At 52.2% G+C, this 22,776-nt stretch overlaps 1 protein-coding gene across 2 annotated transcripts in view; it reads right to left on the reverse strand.

The window, feature by feature from the left end:
• Positions 1–4,667: 4,667 nt before the first annotated feature.
• LOC140459025 (free fatty acid receptor 2-like) overlaps positions 4,668–22,776 on the reverse strand; it is a 103,181-nt gene continuing 85,072 nt past the window's right edge. For both annotated transcript variants that reach the window (XM_072553737.1, XM_072553738.1), the window contains exon 2: positions 4,668–6,500. In XM_072553737.1, coding sequence (XP_072409838.1) covers positions 5,520–6,485 — 966 coding nt within the window. In that variant the 5' untranslated portion in view covers positions 6,486–6,500 and the 3' untranslated portion in view covers positions 4,668–5,519. The remainder of the gene's footprint in view (positions 6,501–22,776) is intronic.

The raw sequence follows: 22,776 nt of genomic DNA on the forward strand, positions 1-22,776 counted from the left end.
CCACACTCACACACACGCACACACACACACGTACACACACACGCACTCACACACACGTACACACACCCGCTCTCACACACCCGCACTCACACACGCACTCACACACCCGCACTCACACACCCGCTCTCACACACACGTACACACACCCGCTCTCACACACCCGCACTCACACACACGTACACACACCCGCTCTCACACACCCGCACTCACACACACGTACACACACACGCACTCACACACCCGCACTCACACACACGTACACACACCCGCTCTCACACACCCGCTCTCACACACCCGCACTCACACACACGTACACACACCCGCACTCACAGACCCTCACTCACACACCCGCACTCACACACACGTTCACACACCCGCACTCACACACACGTACACACACCCGCTCTTACACACCCGCACTCACGCACACGTACACACACCCGCACTCACAGACCCTCACTCACACACCCGCACTCACACACACGTTCACACACCCACACTCACACACACGTTCACACACCCGCACTCACACACACGTATACACACACCCGCACTCACACACACGTACACACACCCGCTCTCACACACCCGCACTCACACACACGTACACACACCCGCACTCACAGACCCTCACTCACACACCCGCACTCACACACACGTTCACACACCCACACTCACACACACGTTCACACACCCGCACTCACACACACGTACACACACACCTGAACTTACACACCCACACTCTCACACATGTACACACACCCCCACACTCACACACACATACACACACCCGCACTCATGCACACGTACACACACACCCGCACTCTCACACACGTATACACACACACCCGCACACACACACATACACAAACCCCCGCACTCACACACCCGCACTCACACACACGTTCACACACCCACACTCACACACACGTTCACACACCCGCACTCACACACACGTACACACACACCTGAACTTACACACCCACACTCACACACACGTACACACACCCCCGCACTCACACACACGTACACACACACCCGCACTCACAGACCCTCACTCACACACATGCACACACACGCGTTCACCCACCCGCACTCACACACACGTACACACACTGACACTCACCCACCCGCATTCACACACACGTACACACACACCTGCACTTACACACCCACACTCACACACACGTACACACACACATACACACACCCCCGCACTCACACGCACGTACACACACCCGCACTCACACACACGTACACACACACCCACACTCACACACATACACACATGTACACACACCCGCACTCACACACACATACACACACACCCGCACACACACACACACACATACACACACCCCCGCACTCACACACACGTACACACACCCGCACTCACACACGTACACACACACACCCGCACTCACACACATGTACACACCCCCGCACTCACACACGTACACACACACACCCGCACTCACACACATGTACACACACCCGCACACACACACGTACACACACACCCGCACACACACACACATACACACACCCGTACACACAAACCTGTTCTTCCACACACAGTCTCACACATACGGCACGGTGTAATGCAGGAGACATTGTCATCATGGGAAAACTGCCTCCACCGACCACACGATTCCCCTCACCCTCCCCCCGCCCCCCCCCACCACCATGCCCACTGTCCTGCGCCAGGCACGTCCACCAACATGGCACATTCCCCCCCTACCCCTAACCTCTCCCCCCCCCCCCCGCCATGCCCACTGCCCTGCGCCAGGCACGGCCACTAACATGGCACATTCCCCCCCTACCCCTAACCTCTCCCCCCCCCTCCGCCATGCCCACTGCCCTGCGCCAGGCACGGCCACTAACATGGCACATTTCTCCCCCCCCCCCAACCCCGTGTCCAATCCAAAGGGACAGCAGCATCCTCGCAGCCTGAATGGACACACTCCAACTGTCCCATCAAAACTGTCACTCCCTCTCTGCGCAGGATCCCGGGGAGGATGGGGGGGGGGGGCGGGAGTTCAAACACATCCTTCGGAAAAGTGACCCTGAGCTGGATCCGGATTCCATGGTGTCCCCCTCTGCCTTCCTCTCCCGGGGTGGTCCGCTGCTGACCGAGTTTCGGACAGATGCGGAATGTTCCTGGAATGGTTCTGGGTTAGCTTCCAAAGGCGGGGGGGTGAGTGGGAGGGGGGGGGGGGGGGGGGGAGTGGGGGGGGGGGGGGGGGGGGGGGGGGGTCACCTCGACCCTCCAGTGATTTGAACACTGGGCTGTGTCTGGCGGGGGTGGGTCATGTTGCTCCTGTAGCCGGTCTGGCTGTAACTCCAGTCACTGCGCCCGCCCCTCACTCAAACAGCACCGCCAACTCCCACCCCCCCCCCCCTCCAAACCCTTCCCCACCCCCCTCCCCACCCTGCTCTGGAGCTGAGGAGGCTTTGTGTTCAGGAGCTGGATCCTTTCCCAGTTAACTCCAGAGGTAGCGAGGATTCCGAGTGGGAAATGTCTCCAATGAAACCCCAATATAATCCCATAGATCTCCCCACAGCTCCCTCCCAATCAATGAAGGGCTGTCGCTCTGTGGAGGGTCAGCGGAATGTCCAGACATTTTCCAGAAAGCCTTCAGAGTCCTTGAGAGGGGATTGACCGGAATGCTTCCCCGGGAGCTGGCATCTGGAGAGGCTGGGACTGTTGCCCCCCTCACAGTGAGAGAGACTGGGGGGAGCAGTCTTGACCGGGCAGGAACAGATGGGGACAGGGAGAGGGAAAAGCAAAGAGTACCTGTGACAGCACGGGGAGACAGATTGAAGACTCTGGGCTGGGGATTGTGAGGCAGGACTGTTTCACACATGAGGTGGAGGAGCCAGTGTTGGACCGGGGTGAACAGAGTTAACAATCCCACCCCACCAGGCTATAGACCAACAGGTTTGATCAGAACATCAGAACAACCACCTGATGAAGGGGCAGCGCTCCGAAAGCTAGTGCTTCCCAATAAACCTGTTGGACTATAACCTGGTGTGGTGTGATTGTTAACTCTGTTGGACACAGTGAGTGATAACAATATGGAACTCCCAACCTACAGGGTGGCATGGAAGGACAGAGGCTCAGTGATTTCCAACGGGGAATGTGGAATGATGGGAAGGGATTGGGGCTGCCTGAATTACTATCGTGGACTGTGTGGGTCAGATAGGCTCCCTCTTGCACAGAAGTGACCCTGCGATGGATCAATCCCACCTTGGTGAGCCCAGGGACGGTGGGGTTCAGTCTCCTGAGGCGTCTCGCCCAGTTCGGAAGCCGGCACCATTCCTTCTCCACTCCCGGTGGAACTGGCCGAGTGTGTTCCCAGTCCCGCCTCCTCATTCCTGACTAGGCCCTGGGCCAACCTCCTCTGTGTTCGCCCTGCAACCCGCCCCCCCCAATCCCTTCCCAGGCCTTTCCCATATTCCCACACTCACTGCCCCCTTCCCCAGGCCTTTCCTGAGTCTGGTATCCTGGGAGTCCCTAATTTGTGTTTTACAAAGTTTGTGTGATATCTCTTCACTTCCACCTTCAGTTCCGTCTTTCCCAGGATTCAGGCTCAGGGAGGTTTAACTCACCCATCTGCTGACCCTGTCATCTTCAACGATGATTACTAATGCACTTTCCCAACTCCCAATCCCCATCACCATGCCCACAGCTCTCTCTCTCTCTCTCTCTGACTCTAGCTCTCTTTATCATTCCCTTTCTCTCTCTCTCTCTCTCTATGTGTCTCTCTATCCTTATATTTCTCTCTCTCTCTGACTCTAGCTCTCTTTATCATTCCCTTTCTTTCTCTCTCTCTCTCTCTCTATCCTTATATTTCTCTCTCTCTCTGACTCTAGCTCTCTTTATCATTCCCTTTTTCTCCCTCTCTCTCTCTCTCTATCCTTATATTTTTTTCTCTCTCTCTCTGGTCATTGACACTTCCCAACCTCTCTCTGCTTTCGGAATGGGACGATTGGGTGCAGCCGTTTGGGTGCCGGTGTTTTGGCGCCAGCCCATTTGGCGACAGACGTTTTGGTGCTAGGAAAAAAATGTTGATTGATTCATTATCATTCAAAGGGAGAACTTTAAAAAGTTTTAAAACTGTAACTTTATTGAAGAATAAAAACATTAAATCTGTTAACCACTAAAAGCTGTAACGTAGATTTACAAATAAAGAAACGCTCTTGGTGCCAAAACGTCCGTTCGCCAAATGGGCTGATGCCAAAATGGGTTTGGCACCCAAACGGCTGTGCCAAAACGTACCAAGCCCCTCTGCTTTGGCTTCTAACCAACACCATAGGAGGGGATGTAGGAATAGCATCCCTCCAGCCTGTTACACAGGAACAGGAAGAGTCTGCCCACCAGCCCCTCACTTGCACCCTTCTTGTGAAAACCCATTTCTTCTGTAAGTTTTCCCAGTTCTAATTAAAACTCAGACCTGAAATCTCGACTCTCTCTCTCTCTCTCTCTCTCTCTCTCTGTCTCCCCATAGAAGGCAGGAAACTAATCAGACCATAAAGCAGAAAAGCAGAGGTCACCCATACGGCCGACTGAGTTCACTCTGCAAACCAATGAGATCATGGCTAATCTGATCCTCAATTCCACTTTGCTGCCTTTTCCCCATCCCCCCCTTGATTTCCCCCCTTACTGATTAAAAATCTACCTCAAATATCCTCAATCACCCAGCCGTAACAGTTCTCTGGTCAAGAGTTCCACAGACTCATTCCCCTCTGAGAGAAGGGATTCTTTCCCATCTCTGTCTGAAACGGGTGAATCTTTATTCTGTGGTAGTGCCTGCGTGGTTCTGGACTCTCCCGCAAGGAGAAACATCCTCCCCACATCTCCCCTGGTTAGTCCCCTCAGAGTTCTGTATTCTCAATAAGGTCACCTCTCGTTTCCTTAAACTCCAATCGCGAGAGCACTTGTCAAAGAGGGACATCGTAAAGGAAAAGACAGAAGGAGAGATGGGAGGGCAAGAGAATGAGAAAGAGAGAGAGAAAAAAGTGAGGAGGAGAGAACAAGAGAGAGAGAGAGAGAGAGAGAGAGACAGATGGGGGTTAAGGGAGAGCGGGTTTGAGGGAGAGTGAATCAAAATGAGGGGGTAGAAAATGGGAGAGAGAGATAGGAGGGTTGAGGGAGAGAGGGTGGGATTGAGGGAGAGAGTGAGTCAAAATGAGGGGGTAGAAAATGGGAGAGAGAGAGAGAGATGGGGGGTTGAGGGAGAGAGTGAGTCAAAATGAGGGGGTAGAAAGTGGAAGAAAGAGAGAGAAAGATAGGGGATTGAGGGAGCGAGAGTGGGATTGAGAGGGAGAGCGAGACAAAGTGAGGGGGCAGAAAGTGGGAGAAAGAGAGAGATGGAGAGAGGGGGAGAGAGAGAAAGAGAGAGACAGAGAGGTGGATGGGGAGATAGAGAGAGAGAGAGAGGATGGCGAGGTTTGAAGAGGTGGTTCTTGAGGTCAGGCCCAATGGAGGGGTGACGTGGAGTGAGCAGTTTGGAGGACTAGGTCTGGTGGAAGGAATCTGCCCTGAGAGCCTCATTGCGTTTGCGAAGGAAGCTGAGCAGGATCTGGAAGGGTTTGAAGGAGCTGAGCTCCCGAGACAGACTGCTCAGGCAGGTCTTGCAGGTCTGCTTGACAGCGCTGGAGGAGAAGTAGAAGATGATGGGGTCCAGGCTGGTGTTGAAGGTGCTGAGCAGCAGAGCGTCAGTCCTCCAGGGTGGACTGCTCTGCTGGATGAAGCCCACAAAGTGGGAGATGTTGTAGGGGGCGAAGCAGATCAGGAAGACCAGCAAGGTGGCCAGCACCAGGCCGACTGCACGCTGCTTCTTCCCATAGCTGATGTGTGGGGATGAGAGCAGGATTCGGATGAAGTTGCCGTAACAGAAGGTGGTGATCAGGAAGGGTAAGCAGAACAGCACAATGCCCAGCTCCAGCCGGAGTGGCAGGAGGACGACCAGCTGGCTGTGGGTGAAGTTACTGTAACACACAGTCTGATTCCTGCTGGAGTTGGTGACCTTCTGGTATTCCACAATGTACACGATGCTGCAGTGGGAGAATGCACAGACCCAGAGCAGGAAGCTGACCAACAGGGCGTACATGGGCTTGCGGTACAGGTTGTACTGGATGGGGAAGGCAACCCCCAGGTAGCGCTCCACACTGACGGCTGTCAGGAACAGGATACTGCCATAGACAGCACTGAAGTAGAACAGGCTGCTCAGCGGGCACAAGAAGGCAGGCAGAGTCCACATGCTGCCCTTCGCTGACTCCAGGATCTTGAAAGGCAGGAAGAGGAGGAAGGCCAGGTCGGAGATGGTCAGGTTGATGAGGAAGATGACATCGGGAGCAGCTTTGCGTTTGGCCCTGCCCAGGAAGGCGTACAGGGCCAGCAGATTAAATGGCAGCCCAGTCACAATGGCCACCACATAGACCATGATGTGCAACTTGTCAGACAACAACAACTCGGCCATAATTCCTCATGACAACTGCAGGAGCAAAGAGAGAGAGCAGTAAGATGACAAGGTGAGGGGCATAGTGGTGACATAGAATCGACAGACGGATATTTCCACACCCACAGGAACTCAATATTGGACACTAACCTATCAACAACAATGCTGTACCCCAGGGTCACACAGTGACAGACCTGTCCCCATCAGTACTGTACCCCAGGGTCACACAGTGACAGACCTGTCCCCATCAGTACTGTACCCCAGGGTCACACAGTGACAGACCTGTCCCCACCTGTACTGTACCCCAGAGTCACACAGTGACAGACCTGTCCCCACCTGTACTGTACCCCAATGTTATACAGTGACAGATCTTTCCCCAACAGTCCTGTACCCCAGTGTAATACAGTGACAGACCTGTCCCCACCAGTACTGTACCCCAGTGTATTACAGTGACAGACCTGTCCTCACCAGTACTGTACCCCAGTATTATACAGTTTCAGACCTGTCCCCACCAGTACTTCACACCAGTGTTACACAGTGACAGACCTGTCCCCACCCGTACTGTACCACAGTGTTATATAGTGGCAGACCTGTCCCCACCAGTACTGTACCACAGTGGATTACAGTGACAGACCTGTCCCCACCAGTACTATTCCCCAGTGTATTACAGTGACAGGCCTGTCCCCACCAGTACTGTACACCAGTGTTATACTTTGACAGACCGGTCCCCACCAGCACTGTACCCCAGTGTTATATCGTGACAGACCAGTCCCCACCAGTACTATAACCCTCTATTACACAGTGACAGACCTGTCCCCACCAGTACTGTACCCCAGTGTTATACAGTGACAGACCTGTCCCCACCAGTACTGTACCCCAGTGTTATGCACGGACAGACCTGTCCCTCACCAGTACTGTACCCCAGTGTTATACAGTGACAGACCTGTCCCCACCAGTACTGTAACCCAGTGTTACACAGTGACAGACTTGTCCCCACCAGTACTGTACACAGTGTTATACAGTGACAGACCTGTCCCCACCAGTACTGTACCCCAGTGTTATACAGTGACAGACCTGTCCTCACCAGTACTGTACCCCAGTGTTATATAGTGACAGACCTGTCCCCACCAGTACTGTACCCCAGTGTTACACAGTGACAGATCAGTCCCCACCAGTACTGTACTCCAGTGTATTACAGTGACAGACCTGTCCTCACCAGTACTGTACCCCAGTGTTATACAGTGACAGACCTGTCCCCACCAGTACTGTACCCCAGTGTTGCACAGTGACAGACCTGTCCACACCAGTACTGTACCCCAGTGTTATACAGTTTCAGACCTGTCCCCACCAGTACTTCACCCCAGTGTTACACAGTGACAGACCTGCCCCCACCTGTACTGCACCACAGTGTTATATAGTGGCAGACCTGTCCCCACCAGTACTGTACCACAGTGGATTACAGTGACAGACCTGTCCCCACCAGTACTATTCCCCAGTGTATTACAGTGACAGACCTGTCCCCACCAGCACTGTACCCCAGTATTATACAGTGACAGACCTGTCCCCACCAGTACTGTTCCCTAGTGTATTACAGTGACAGGACTGTCCCCACCAGTACTGTACACCAGTGTTATACAGTGACAGACCTGTCCCCACCAGCACTGTACCCCAGTGTTATATCGTGACAGACCAGTCCCCACCAGTACTATAACCCTCTATTACACAGTGACAGGCCTGTCCCCACCAGTACTGTACTCCAATGTTAGACAGTGACAGACCTGTCCCCACCAGTACTGTACCCAAGTGTTTTGTCTTGACAGACCAGTCCCCACCAGTACTGTACCCCAGTGTTATATAGTGACAGACCAGTCCCCACCAGTACTGTACCCCAGTGTTATATAGTGACAGACCAGTCCCCACTAGTACTGGTCGCCAGTGTTACACTGGGACAGAACTGTCCCCACCAGTACTGTACTCCAGTGGTATCCAATGACAGACCTGGCACCACTAGTAATGTACCTCAGAGTTACAGAGTGGCAAACCTGTCCCCACCAGTACTGTAAGCCACTATTACACAGTGATAGACCTGTCCCCACAAGTACTGGATGCCAGTGTTATCCTGGGACAGAACTGTTCCCACCAGTACTGTACCCCAGTGTTACACACTGACAGACCTGTCCCAAACAGTACTGTACTCCAGTGTAATACAGTGACAGACCTGTCCCCACCAGTACTGTACCCCAGTGTTGCACAGTGACAGACCTGTCCCCACCAGTACTGTACTCCAGTGTTACACAGTGACAGACCTGTCCCCACCAGTACTGTATCCCAGTGTCTAACAGTGACAGACCTGTCCCCACCAGTACTGTACCCCAGTGTTACACAGAGACAGACCTGTCCCCACCGTTACTGTACCCCAGTGTTATACAGTGACAGACCTGTCCCCAACAGTACTATACCCCAGTGTTATACACTGACAGACCTGCCATCAACAGCACTCTACCCCAGTGTTACACAGTGAGAGACATGTCCCCACCAGTACTGGACACAGTATTATATAGGGACAGACCTGTGACCACCAGTACTGTTCCTTAGTGTTATACAATGACAGACTTCTCCCCACCAGTACAATACCCCAGAGTTATACAATCACAGACTTCTCCCCATCAGTACAGTACCCCAGTGTCACACAGTGACAGACCTGTCCCCACCAGTACTGTATCCCAGTGTTATACAGTGACAGACCTGTTCCCCACCAGTAATGTACCAAAGTCTTATACAGTGGCAAACCTTTCCCTACCAGTACTGTACCCCATTGTTATACAGTGACAGTCCATTCCCCAACAGTACTGTGCCCCAGTGTTACACAGTGACAGACATGTCTGCACAAGTGCTGTACCCCAGTGTTACACAGGGACATACCTGTCCCCACCAGTACTGTACCCCAGTGTTATGCAGTGACAGACCCATCCCCACCAGTACTGTACCCCAGTGTTATACAGTGACAGACCTTTCCCCAACAGTACTGTGCCTCAGTGTTACATGGTGACAGACCTGTCCTCACCAGTACAGTACCCCAGTGTTATACAGTGACAGACCTGTGCCCAACAGTACTGTACCCCAGTGTTATACACTGACAGACCTGCCATCACCAGCACTCTACCCCAGTGTTACACAGTGACAGACATGTCCCCACCAGAACTGTACCCCAGTGTTACACAGTGGCAAACCTGTCACCACCAGTACTGTACCCCAGTGTTATGCAGTGACAGACCTGTCCCCACCAGTACTGTACCCCAGTGTTATACAGTGACAGACCTGTCCCCACCAGTACTGTACCCCAGTGGTATACAGTAACAGACCTGTCCTCACCAATACTGTACCCCAGTGTTACACAGTGACAGACCTGTCCCCACCAGTACTGTACCCCAGTGTTACACAGTGAGAGATCAGTCCCCACCAGTACTGTACTCCAGTGTATTACAGTGAAAGACCTGTCCCCACCAGTACTGTACCCCAGTGTTATACAGTGACAGACCTGTCCCCACCAGTACTGTACCTCAGTGGTATACAGTGACAGACCTGTCCTCACCAGTACTGTACCCCAGAATTACACAGTGACAGACCTGTCCCCACCAGTATTGTACCCCAGTGTTACACAGTGAGAGATCAGTCCCCACCAGTACTGTACTCCAGTGTATTACAGTGAAAGACCTGTCCCCACCAGTACTGTACCCCAGTGTTATACAGTGACAGACCTGTCCCCACCAGTACTGTACCCCAGTGGTATACAGTGACAGACCTGTCCTCACCAGTACTGTACCCCAGAATTACACAGTGACAGACCTGTCCCCACCAGTACGGTACCCCAGTGTTAAACAGTGACAGACCTGTCCACACCAGTACTGTACCCCAGTGTTATACAGTTTCAGACCTGTCCCCACCAGTACTTCACCCCAGTGTTACACAGTGACAGACCTGCCCCCACCTGTACTGTACCACAGTGTTATATAGTGGCAGACCTGTCCCCACCAGTACTGTACCCCAGTGTATTACAGTGACAGACCTGTCCCCACCAGTACTGTACCCCAGTGTTATATCGTGACAGACCAGTCCCCACCAGTACTGTAACCCTCTATTACACAGTGACAGACATGTCCCCACGAGTACTTCACCCCAGTGTTACACAGTGACAGACCTGTGACCACCGGTACTGAACCTCAGTGTTACAGAGTGGCAAACCTGTCCCCACTAGTACTGTACCCCAGTGTTATACAGTGACAGACCTGTCCCCATCGTACTGGATGCCAGTGTAATACTGCGACAGACCTGTCCCCACCAGTACTTTACCCAAGTGTTATACAGTGACAGAACTGTCCCCACCAGTACTGTACCCCAGTGTTTTGCAGTGACAGACCAGTCCCCACCAGTACTGTAAGCCACTGTTACACAGTGACAGACCTGTCCCCACAAGTACTGGACGCCAGTGTTATGCTGGGACAGAACTGTCCCCACCAGTACTGTACCCCAGTGTTACACACTGACAGACCTGTCCCAAACAGTACTGTACTCCAGTGTTATACAGTGACAGACCTGTCCCCACCAGTACTGTACCCCAGTGTTACACAGTGACAGACCTGTCCCCACCAGTACTGTACCCCAGTGTTGCACAGTGACAGACCTGTCCCCACCAGTGCTGTACCCCAGTGTTATACAGTTTCAGACCTGTCCCCACCAGTACTTCACCCCAGTGTTACACAGTGACAGACCTGCCCCCACCTGTACTGCACCACAGTGTTATATAGTGGCAGACCTGTCCCCACCAGTACTGTACCACAGTGTATTACAGTGACAGTCCTGTCCCCAACAATACTGTTCCCCAGTGTATTACAGTGACAGACCTGTCCCCACCAGCACTGTACCCCAGTGTTATATCGTGACAGACCAGTCCCCACCAGTACTATAACCCTCTATTACACAGTGACAGACCTGTCCCCACCAGTACTGTACCCTAGTGTTATACAGTGACAGACCTGTCCCCACCAGTACTGTACCCCAGTGTTATGCACGGACAGACCTGTCCCTCACCAGTACTGTACCCCAGTGTTATACAGTGACAGACCTGTCCCCACCAGTACTGTAACCCAGTGTTACACAGTGACAGACTTGTCCCCACCAGTACTGTACACAGTGTTATACAGTGACAGACCTGTCCCCACCAGTACTGTACCCCAGTGTTATACAGTGACAGACCTGTCCTCACCAGTACTGTACCCCAGTGTTATATAGTGACAGACCTGTCCCCACCAGTACTGTACCCCAGTGTTACACAGTGACAGATCAGTCCCCACCAGTACTGTACTCCAGTGTATTACAGTGACAGACCTGTCCTCACCAGTACTGTACCCCAGTGTTATACAGTGACAGATCAGTCCCCACCAGTACTGTACTCCAGTGTATTACAGTGACAGACCTGTCCTCACCAGTACTGTACCCCAGTGTTATACAGTGACAGACCTGTCCCCACCAGTACTGTACCCCAGTGTTGCACAGTGACAGACCTGTCCACACCAGTACTGTACCCCAGTGTTATACAGTTTCAGACCTGTCCCCACCAGTACTTCACCCCAGTGTTACACAGTGACAGACCTGCCCCCACCTGTACTGCACCACAGTGTTATATAGTGGCAGACCTGTCCCCACCAGTACTGTACCACAGTGGATTACAGTGACAGACCTGTCCCCACCAGTACTATTCCCCAGTGTATTACAGTGACAGACCTGTCCCCACCAGCACTGTACCCCAGTATTATACAGTGACAGACCTGTCCCCACCAGTACTGTTCCCTAGTGTATTACAGTGACAGGACTGTCCCCACCAGTACTGTACACCAGTGTTATACAGTGACAGACCTGTCCCCACCAGCACTGTACCCCAGTGTTATATCGTGACAGACCAGTCCCCACCAGTACTATAACCCTCTATTACACAGTGACAGGCCTGTCCCCACCAGTACTGTACTCCAATGTTAGACAGTGACAGACCTGTCCCCACCAGTACTGTACCCAAGTGTTTTGTCTTGACAGACCAGTCCCCACCAGTACTGTACCCCAGTGTTATATAGTGACAGACCAGTCCCCACCAGTACTGTACCCCAGTGTTATATAGTGACAGACCAGTCCCCACTAGTACTGGTCGCCAGTGTTACACTGGGACAGAACTGTCCCCACCAGTACTGTACTCCAGTGGTATCCAATGACAGACCTGGCACCACTAGTAATGTACCTCAGAGTTACAGAGTGGCAAACCTGTCCCCACCAGTACTGTAAGCCACTATTACACAGTGATAGACCTGTCCCCACAAGTACTGGATGCCAGTGTTATCCTGGGACAGAACTGTTCCCACCAGTACTGTACCCCAGTGTTACACACTGACAGACCTGTCCCAAACAGTACTGTACTCCAGTGTAATACAGTGACAGACCTGTCCCCACCAGTACTGTACCCCAGTGTTGCACAGTGACAGACCTGTCCCCACCAGTACTGTACTCCAGTGTTACACAGTGACAGACCTGTCCCCACCAGTACTGTATCCCAGTGTCTAACAGTGACAGACCTGTCCCCACCAGTACTGTACCCCAGTGTTACACAGAGACAGACCTGTCCCCACCGTTACTGTACCCCAGTGTTATACAGTGACAGACCTGTCCCCAACAGTACTATACCCCAGTGTTATACACTGACAGACCTGCCATCAACAGCACTCTACCCCAGTGTTACACAGTGAGAGACATGTCCCCACCAGTACTGGACACAGTATTATATAGGGACAGACCTGTGACCACCAGTACTGTTCCTTAGTGTTATACAATGACAGACTTCTCCCCACCAGTACAATACCCCAGAGTTATACAATCACAGACTTCTCCCCATCAGTACAGTACCCCAGTGTCACACAGTGACAGACCTGTCCCCACCAGTACTGTATCCCAGTGTTATACAGTGACAGACCTGTTCCCCACCAGTAATGTACCAAAGTCTTATACAGTGGCAAACCTTTCCCTACCAGTACTGTACCCCATTGTTATACAGTGACAGTCCATTCCCCAACAGTACTGTGCCCCAGTGTTACACAGCGACAGACATGTCTGCACAAGTGCTGTACCCCAGTGTTACACAGGGACAGACCTGTCCCCACCAGTACTGTACCCCAGTGTTATGCAGTGACAGACCCATCCCCACCAGTACTGTACCCCAGTGTTATACAGTGACAGACCTTTCCCCAACAGTACTGTGCCTCAGTGTTACATGGTGACAGACCTGTCCTCACCAGTACAGTACCCCAGTGTTATACAGTGACAGACCTGTGCCCAACAGTACTGTACCCCAGTGTTATACACTGACAGACCTGCCATCACCAGCACTCTACCCCAGTGTTACACAGTGACAGACATGTCCCCACCAGAACTGTACCCCAGTGTTACACAGTGGCAAACCTGTCACCACCAGTACTGTACCCCAGTGTTATGCAGTGACAGACCTGTCCCCACCAGTACTGTACCCCAGTGTTATACAGTGACAGACCTGTCCCCACCAGTACTGTACCCCAGTGGTATACAGTAACAGACCTGTCCTCACCAATACTGTACCCCAGTGTTACACAGTGACAGACCTGTCCCCACCAGTACTGTACTCCAGTGTATTACAGTGAAAGACCTGTCCCCACCAGTACTGTACCCCAGTGTTATACAGTGACAGACCTGTCCCCACCAGTACTGTACCCCAGTGGTATACAGTGACAGACCTGTCCTCACCAGTACTGTACCCCAGAATTACACAGTGACAGACCTGTCCCCACCAGTACGGTACCCCAGTGTTAAACAGTGACAGACCTGTCCACACCAGTACTGTACCCCAGTGTTATACAGTTTCAGACCTGTCCCCACCAGTACTTCACCCCAGTGTTACACAGTGACAGACCTGCCCCCACCTGTACTGTACCACAGTGTTATATAGTGGCAGACCTGTCCCCACCAGTACTGTACCCCAGTGTATTACAGTGACAGACCTGTCCCCACCAGTACTGTACCCCAGTGTTATATCGTGACAGACCAGTCCCCACCAGTACTGTAACCCTCTATTACACAGTGACAGACATGTCCCCACGAGTACTTCACCCCAGTGTTACACAGTGACAGACCTGTGACCACCAGTACTGAACCTCAGTGTTACAGAGTGGCAAACCTGTCCCTACTAGTACTGTACCCCAGTGTTATACAGTGACAGACCTGTCCCCATCGTACTGGATGCCAGTGTAATACTGCGACAGACCTGTCCCCACCAGTACTTTACCCAAGTGTTATACAGTGACAGAACTGTCCCCACCAGTACTGTACCCCAGTGTTTTGCAGTGACAGACCAGTCCCCACCAGTACTGTAAGCCACTGTTACACAGTGACAGACCTGTCCCCACAAGTACTGGACGCCAGTGTTATGCTGGGACAGAACTGTCCCCACCAGTACTGTACCCCAGTGTTACACACTGACAGACCTGTCCCAAACAGTACTGTACTCCAGTGTTATACAGTGACAGACCTGTCCCCACCAGTACTGTACCCCAGTGTAACACAGTGACAGACCTGTCCCCACCAGTACTGTACCCCAGTGTTGCACAGTGACAGACCTGTCCCCACCAGTGCTGTACCCCAGTGTGATACAGTTTCAGACCTGTCCCCACCAGTACTTCACCCCAGTGTTACACAGTGACAGACCTGCCCCCACCTGTACTGCACCACAGTGTTATATAGTGGCAGACCTGTCCCCACCAGTACTGTACCACAGTGTATTACAGTTACAGTCCTGTCCCCAACAATACTGTTCCCCAGTGTATTAAAGTGACAGACCTGTCCCCACCAGCACTGTACCCCAGTGTTATACAGTGACAGACCTGTCCCCACCAGTACTGTTCCCCAGTGTATTACAGTGATAGACCTGTCCCCACCAGTACTGTACACCAGTGTTATACAGTGACAGACCTGTCCCCACCAGCACTGTACCCCAGTGTTATATCGTGACAGACCAGTCCCCACCAGTACTATAACCCTCTATTACACAGTGACAGACCTGTCCCCACCAGTACTGTACCCCAGTGTTATACAGTGACAGACCTGTCCCCACCAGTACTGTACCCCAGTGTTATGCACGGACAGACCTGTCCCTCACCAGTACTGTACCCCAGTGTTATACAGTGACAGACCTGTCCCCACCTGTACTGTAACCCAGTGTTACACAGTGACAGACTTGTCCCCACCAGTACTGTACACAGTGTTATACAGTGACAGACCTGTCCCCACCAGTACTGTACCCCAGTGTTATACAGTGACAGACCTGTCCTCACCAGTACTGTACCCCAGTGTTATATAGTGACAGACCTGTCCCCACCAGTACTGTACCCCAGTGTTACACAGTGACAGATCAGTCCCCACCAGTACTGTACTCCAGTGTATTACAGTGACAGACCTGTCCTCACCAGTACTGTACCCCAGTGTTATACAGTGACAGATCAGTCCCCACCAGTACTGTACTCCAGTGCATTACAGTGACACACCTGTCCTCACCAGTACTGTACCCCAGTGTTATACAGTGACAGACCTGTCCCCACCAGTACTGTACCCCAGTGTTGCACAGTGACAGACCTGTCCACACCAGTACTGTACCCCAGTGTTATACAGTTTCAGACCTGTCCCCACCAGTACTTCACCCCAGTGTTACACAGTGACAGACCTGCCCCCACCTGTACTGCACCACAGTGTTATATAGTGGCAGACCTGTCCCCACCAGTACTGTACCACAGTGGATTACAGTGACAGACCTGTCCCCACCAGTACTATTCCCCAGTGTATTACAGTGACAGACCTGTCCCCACCAGCACTGTACCCCAGTATTATACAGTGACAGACCTGTCCCCACCAGTACTGTTCCCTAGTGTATTACAGTGACAGGACTGTCCCCACCAGTACTGTACACCAGTGTTATACAGTGACAGACCTGTCCCCACCAGCACTGTACCCCAGTGTTATATCGTGACAGACCAGTCCCCACCAGTACTATAACCCTCTATTACACAGTGACAGGCCTGTCCCCACCAGTACTGTACTCCAATGTTAGACAGTGACAGACCTGTCCCCACCAGTACTGTACCCAAGTGTTTTGTCTTGACAGACCAGTCCCCACCAGTACTGTACCCCAGTGTTATATAGTGACAGACCAGTCCCCACCAGTACTGTACCCCAGTGTTATATAGTGACAGACCAGTCCCCACTAGTACTGGTCGCCAGTGTTACACTGGGACAGAACTGTCCCCACCAGTACTGTACTCCAGTGGTATCCAATGACAGACCTGGCACCACTAGTAATGTACCTCAGAGTTACAGAGTGGCAAACCTGTCCCCACCAGTACTGTAAGCCACTATTACACAGTGATAGACCTGTCCCCACAAGTACTGGATGCCAGTGTTATCCTGGGACAGAACTGTTCCCACCAGTACTGTACCCCAGTGTTACACACTGACAGACCTGTCCCAAACAGTACTGTACTCCAGTGTAATACAGTGACAGACCTGTCCCCACCAGTACTGTACCCCAGTGTTGCACAGTGACAGACCTGTCCCCACCAGTACTGTATCCCAGGGTCTCACAGTGACAGACCTGTCCCCACCAGTACTGTACCCCAGTGTTACACAGAGACAGACCTGTCCCCACCGTTACTGTACCCCAGTGTTATACAGTGACAGACCTGCCATCAACAGCACTCTACCCCAGTGTTACACAGTGAGAGACATGTCCCCACCAGTACTGGACACAGTATTATATCGGGACAGACCTGTGACCACCAGTACTGTTCCTTAGTGTTATACAATGACAGACTTCTCCCCACCAGTACAATACCCCAGAGTTATACAATCACAGACTTCTCCCCATCAGTACGGTACCCCAGTGTCACACAGTGACAGACCTGTCCCCACCAGTACTGTATCCCAGTGTTACACAGTGACAGACCTGCCCCCACCTGTACTGTACCACAGTGTTATATAGTGGCAGACCTGTCCCCACCAGTACTGTACCCCAGTGTATTACAGTGACAGACCTGTCCCCACCAGTACTGTTTCCCAGTGTATTACAGTGACAGACCTGTCCCCACCAGTACTGTACACCAGTGTTATACAGTGACAGACCTGTCCCCACCAGCACTGTACCCCAGTGTTATACAGTGACAGACCTGTCCCCACCAGTACTGTTCCCCAGTGTATTACAGTGACAGACCTGTCCCCACCAGTACTGTACACCAGTGTTATACAGTGACAGACCTGTCCCCACCAGCACTGTACCCCCGTGTTATATCGTGACAAACCAGTCCCCACCAGTACTGAACCCCAGTGTTATACAGTGACAGACCTGTCCCCACCAGTACTGTAACCCTCTATTACACAGTGACAGACCTGTCCCCACCAGTACTTCACCCCAGTGTTACACAATGACAGACCTGTGACCACCAGTACTGTACCCCAGTGTTATACAGTGACAGACCTGTCCCCACCGTACTGGATGCCAGTGTAATACTGCGACAGATCTGTCCCCACCAGTACTTTACCCAAGTGTTATACAGTGACAGACCTGTCCCCACCAGTACTGTACCCCAGTGTTTTGCAGTGACAGACCAGTCCCCACCAGTACTGTAACCCACTATTACACAGTGACAGACCTGTCCCCACAAGTACTGGACGCCAGTGTTATCCTGGGACAGAACTGTCCCCACCAGTACTGTACCCAAGTCTTACACACTGACAGACCTGTCCCAAACAGTACTGTACTCCAGTGTTATACAGTGACAGACCTGTCCCCACCAGTACTGTACCCAAGTCTTACACACTGACAGACCTGTCCCAAACAGTACTGTACTCCAGTGTTATACAGTGACAGACCTGTCCCCACCAGTACTGTACCCCAGTGTTACACAGTGACAGACCTGTCCCCACCAGTACTGTACCCCACTACTACACAGTGACAGACATGTCCCCACAAGTACTGGATGCCAGTGTTATCCTGGAACAGAACTGTCCCCACCAGTACTGTACCCCAGTGCTACACACTGACAGACCTGTCCCAAACAGTACTGTACTCCAGTGTTATACAGTGACAGACCTGTCCCCACCAGTACTGTACCCCAGTGTTGCACAGTGACAGACCTGTCCCCACCAGTACTGTACTCCAGTGTTACACAGTGACAGACCTGTCCTCACCAGTACTGTACGCCAGTGTTACACAGAGACAGACCTGTCCCCACCGGTACTGTACCCCAGTGTTATACAGTGACAGACCTGTCCCCAACAGTACTATACCCCAGTGTTATACACTGACAGACCTGCCATCAACAGCACTCTACCCCAGTGTTACACAGTGAGAGACATGTCCCCACCAGTACTGGACACAGTATTATATAGGGACAGACCTGTGACCACCAGTACTGTTCCTTAGTGTTATACAATGACGGACTTCTCCCCACCAGTACAATACCCCAGAGTTATACAATCACAGACTTCTCCCCATCAGTACAGTACCCCAGTGTCACACAGTGACAGACCTGTCCCCACCAGTACTGTACCCCAGTGCTACACACTGACAGACCTGTCCCCACCAGTACTGTACCCCAGTGTTATACAGTGACAGACCTGTCCCCACCAGTACTGTACCCCAGTGCTACACACTGACAGACCTGTCCCCACCAGTACTGTATCCCAGTGTTGTACAGTGACAGACCTGTTCCCACCAGTAATGTACCAAAGTGTTACACAGTGGCAAACCTTTCCCCACCAGTACTGTACCCCAGTGTTATACAGTGACAGTCCATTCCCCAACAGTACTGTGCCCCAGTGTTACACAGTGACAGACCTGTCTGCACAAGTGCTGTACCCCAGTGTTACACAGGGACAGACCTGTGACCACCAGTACTGAACCTCAGTGTTACAGAGTGGCAAACCTGGCCCCACTAGTACTGTACCCCAGTGTTATACAGTGACAGACCTGTCCCCACCGTACTGGATGCCAGTGTAATACTGCGACAGACCTGTCCCCACCAGTACTTTACCCAAGTGTTATACAGTGACAGACCAGTCCCCACCAGTACTGTAACCCACTATTACACAGTGACAGACCTGTCCCCACAAGTACTGGACGCCAGTGTTATCCTGGGACAGAACTGTCCCCACCAGTACTGTACCCCAGTGTTACACACTGACAGACCTGTCCCCACCAGTACTGTAACCCAGTGTTAGACCCTGACAGACCTGTCCCCACCAGTACTGTAACCCAGTGTTAGACCCTGACAGACCTGTCCCAAACAGTACTGTACTCCAGTGTTACACCCTGACAGACCTGTCCCAAACAGTACTGCACCCCAGTGTTACACAGTGACAGACCTGTCCCCACCAGTACTGTACCCCACTATTACACAGTGACAGACCTGTCCCCACAAGTACTGGATGCCAGTGTTATCCTGGGACAGAACTGTCCCCACCAGTACTGTACCCCAGTGTTACACACTGACAGACCTGTCCCAAACAGTACTGTACTCCAGTGTAATACAGTGACAGACCTGTCCCCACCAGTACTGTACCCCAGTGTTGCACAGTGACAGACCTGTCCCCACCAGTACTGTTCCCTAGTGCTATGCAGTGACAGACCAGTCCCCACCAGTACTGTACCCCAGTGTTATACAGTGACAGACCTGTCCCCACCAGTACTGTACTCCAGTGTTATACAGTGACAGACCTGTCCCCACCAGTACTGTACTCCAGTGTTATACAGTGACAGACCTGTCCCCACCAGTACTGTACTCCAGTGTGACACAGTGACAGACCTGTCCCCACCAGTACTGTACCCCAGTGTTACACAGAGATAGACCTGTCCCCACCGGTACTGTACCCCAGTGTTATACAGTGACAGACGTGTCCCCAACAGTACTATACCCCAGTGTTATACACTGACAGACCTGCCATCACCAGCACTCTACCCCAGTGTTACACAGTGAGAGACATGTCCCCACCAGTACTGGAACCAGTATTATATAGGGACAGACCTGTGACCACCAGTACTGTTCCTTAGTGTAATACAATGACAGACTTCTCCCCACCAGTACAATACCCCAGAGTTATACAATCACAGACTTCTCCCCATCAGTACAGTACCCCAGTGTCACACAGTGACAGACCTGTCCCCACCAGTACTGTACCCCAGTGTTACACAGTGACAGACCTGTCCCCACCAGTACTGTACCCCAGTGTTATACAGTGACAGACCTGTCCCCACAAGTACTGGACGCCAGTGTTATCATGGGACAGAACTGTCCCCACCAGTACTGTACCCAAGTCTTACACACTGACAGACCTGTCCCAAACAGTACTGTACTCCAGTGTTATACAGTGACAGACCTGTCCCCACCAGTACTGTACCCAAGTCTTACACACTGACAGACCTGTCCCAAACAGTACTGTACTCCAGTGTTATACAGTGACAGACCTGTCCCCACCAGTACTGTACCCCAGTGTTACACAGTGACAGACCTGTCCCCACCAGTGCTGTACCCCACTATTACACAGTGACAGACATGTCCCCACAAGTACTGGATGCCAGTGTTATCCTGGGACAGAACTGTCCCCACCAGTACTGTACCCCAGTGTTACACACTGACAGACCTGTCCCAAACAGTACTGTACTGCAGTGTTATACAGTGACAGACCTGTCCCCACCAGTACTATACCCCAGTGTTGCACAGTGACAGACCTGTCCCCACCAGTACTGTACTCCAGTGTTACACAGTGACAGACCTGTCCCCACCAGTACTGTACCCCAGTGTTACACAGTGACAGATCTGTCCCCACCAGTACTGTATCCCAGTGTCTCACATTGACAGACCTGTCCCCACCAGTACTGTACCCCAGTGTTACACAGAGACAGACCTGTCCCCACCGGTACTGTACCCCAGTGTTATACAGTGACAGACCTGTCCCCAACAGTACTATACCCCAGTGTTATACACTGACAGACCTGCCATCAACAGCACTCTACCCCAGTGTTACACAGTGAGAGACATGTCCCCACCAGTACTGGACACAGTATTATATAGGGACAGACCTGTGACCACCAGTACTGTTCCTTAGTGTTATACAATGACAGACTTCTCCCCACCAGTCCAATACCCCAGAGTTATACAATCACAGACTTCTCCCATCAGTACAGTACCCCAGTGTCACACAGTGACAGACCTGTCCCCACCAGTACTGTACCTCAGTGGTACCCAATGACAGACCTGTCCCCACCAGTACTGTACCCCAGTGTTATACAGTGACGGACCTGTCCCCACCAGCACTGTACCCCAGTGGTATACAGTAACAGATCTGTCCTCACCAGTACTGTACCCCAGTGTTACACAGTGACAGACCTGTCCCCACCAGTACTGTACCCCAGTGTTACACAGTGAGAGATCAGTCCCCACCAGTACTGTACTCCAGTGTATTACAGTGACAGACCTGTCCCCACCAGTACTGTACCCCAGTGTTACACAGTGACAGACCTGTCCCCACCAGTACTGTACCCCAGTGTTACACAGTGACAGACCTGTCCCCACCAGTACTGTACCCCAGTGTTACACAGTGAGAGATCAGTCCCCACCAGTACTGTACCACAGTGTTATACAGTGACAGCCCATTCCCCAACAGTACTGTATCCCAGTGTTATACAGTGACAGACCTGTCCCCACCAGTACTGTACCCCAGTGTTGTACAGTGACAGACCTGTTCCCACCAGTAATGTACCAAAGTGTTACACAGTGGCAAACCTTTCCCCACCAGTACTGTACCCCAGTGTTGTACAGTGACAGACCTGTCCCCACCAGTACTGTACCCCAGTGTTACACAGTGACAGACCTGTCCCCACCAGTACTGTACCCCAGTGTTACACAGTGACAGACCTGTCCCCACCAGTACTGTACCCCACTATTACACATTGACAGACATGTCCCCACAAGTCCTGGATGCCAGTGTTATCCTGGGACAGAACTGTCCCCACCAGTACTGTACCCAAGTCTTACACACTTACAGACCTGTCCCCACCAGTACTGTACCCCAGTGTTTTGCAGTGACAGACCAGTCCCCACCAGTACTGTAACCCACTATTACACAGTGACAGACCTGTCCCCACAAGTACTGGACGCCAGTGTTATCCTGGGACAGAACTGTCCCCACCAGTACTGTACCC

Source organism: Chiloscyllium punctatum, chromosome 34 (genome assembly GCF_047496795.1).
Source record: "Chiloscyllium punctatum isolate Juve2018m chromosome 34, sChiPun1.3, whole genome shotgun sequence".
Taxonomy (NCBI): domain Eukaryota; kingdom Metazoa; phylum Chordata; class Chondrichthyes; order Orectolobiformes; family Hemiscylliidae; genus Chiloscyllium; species Chiloscyllium punctatum.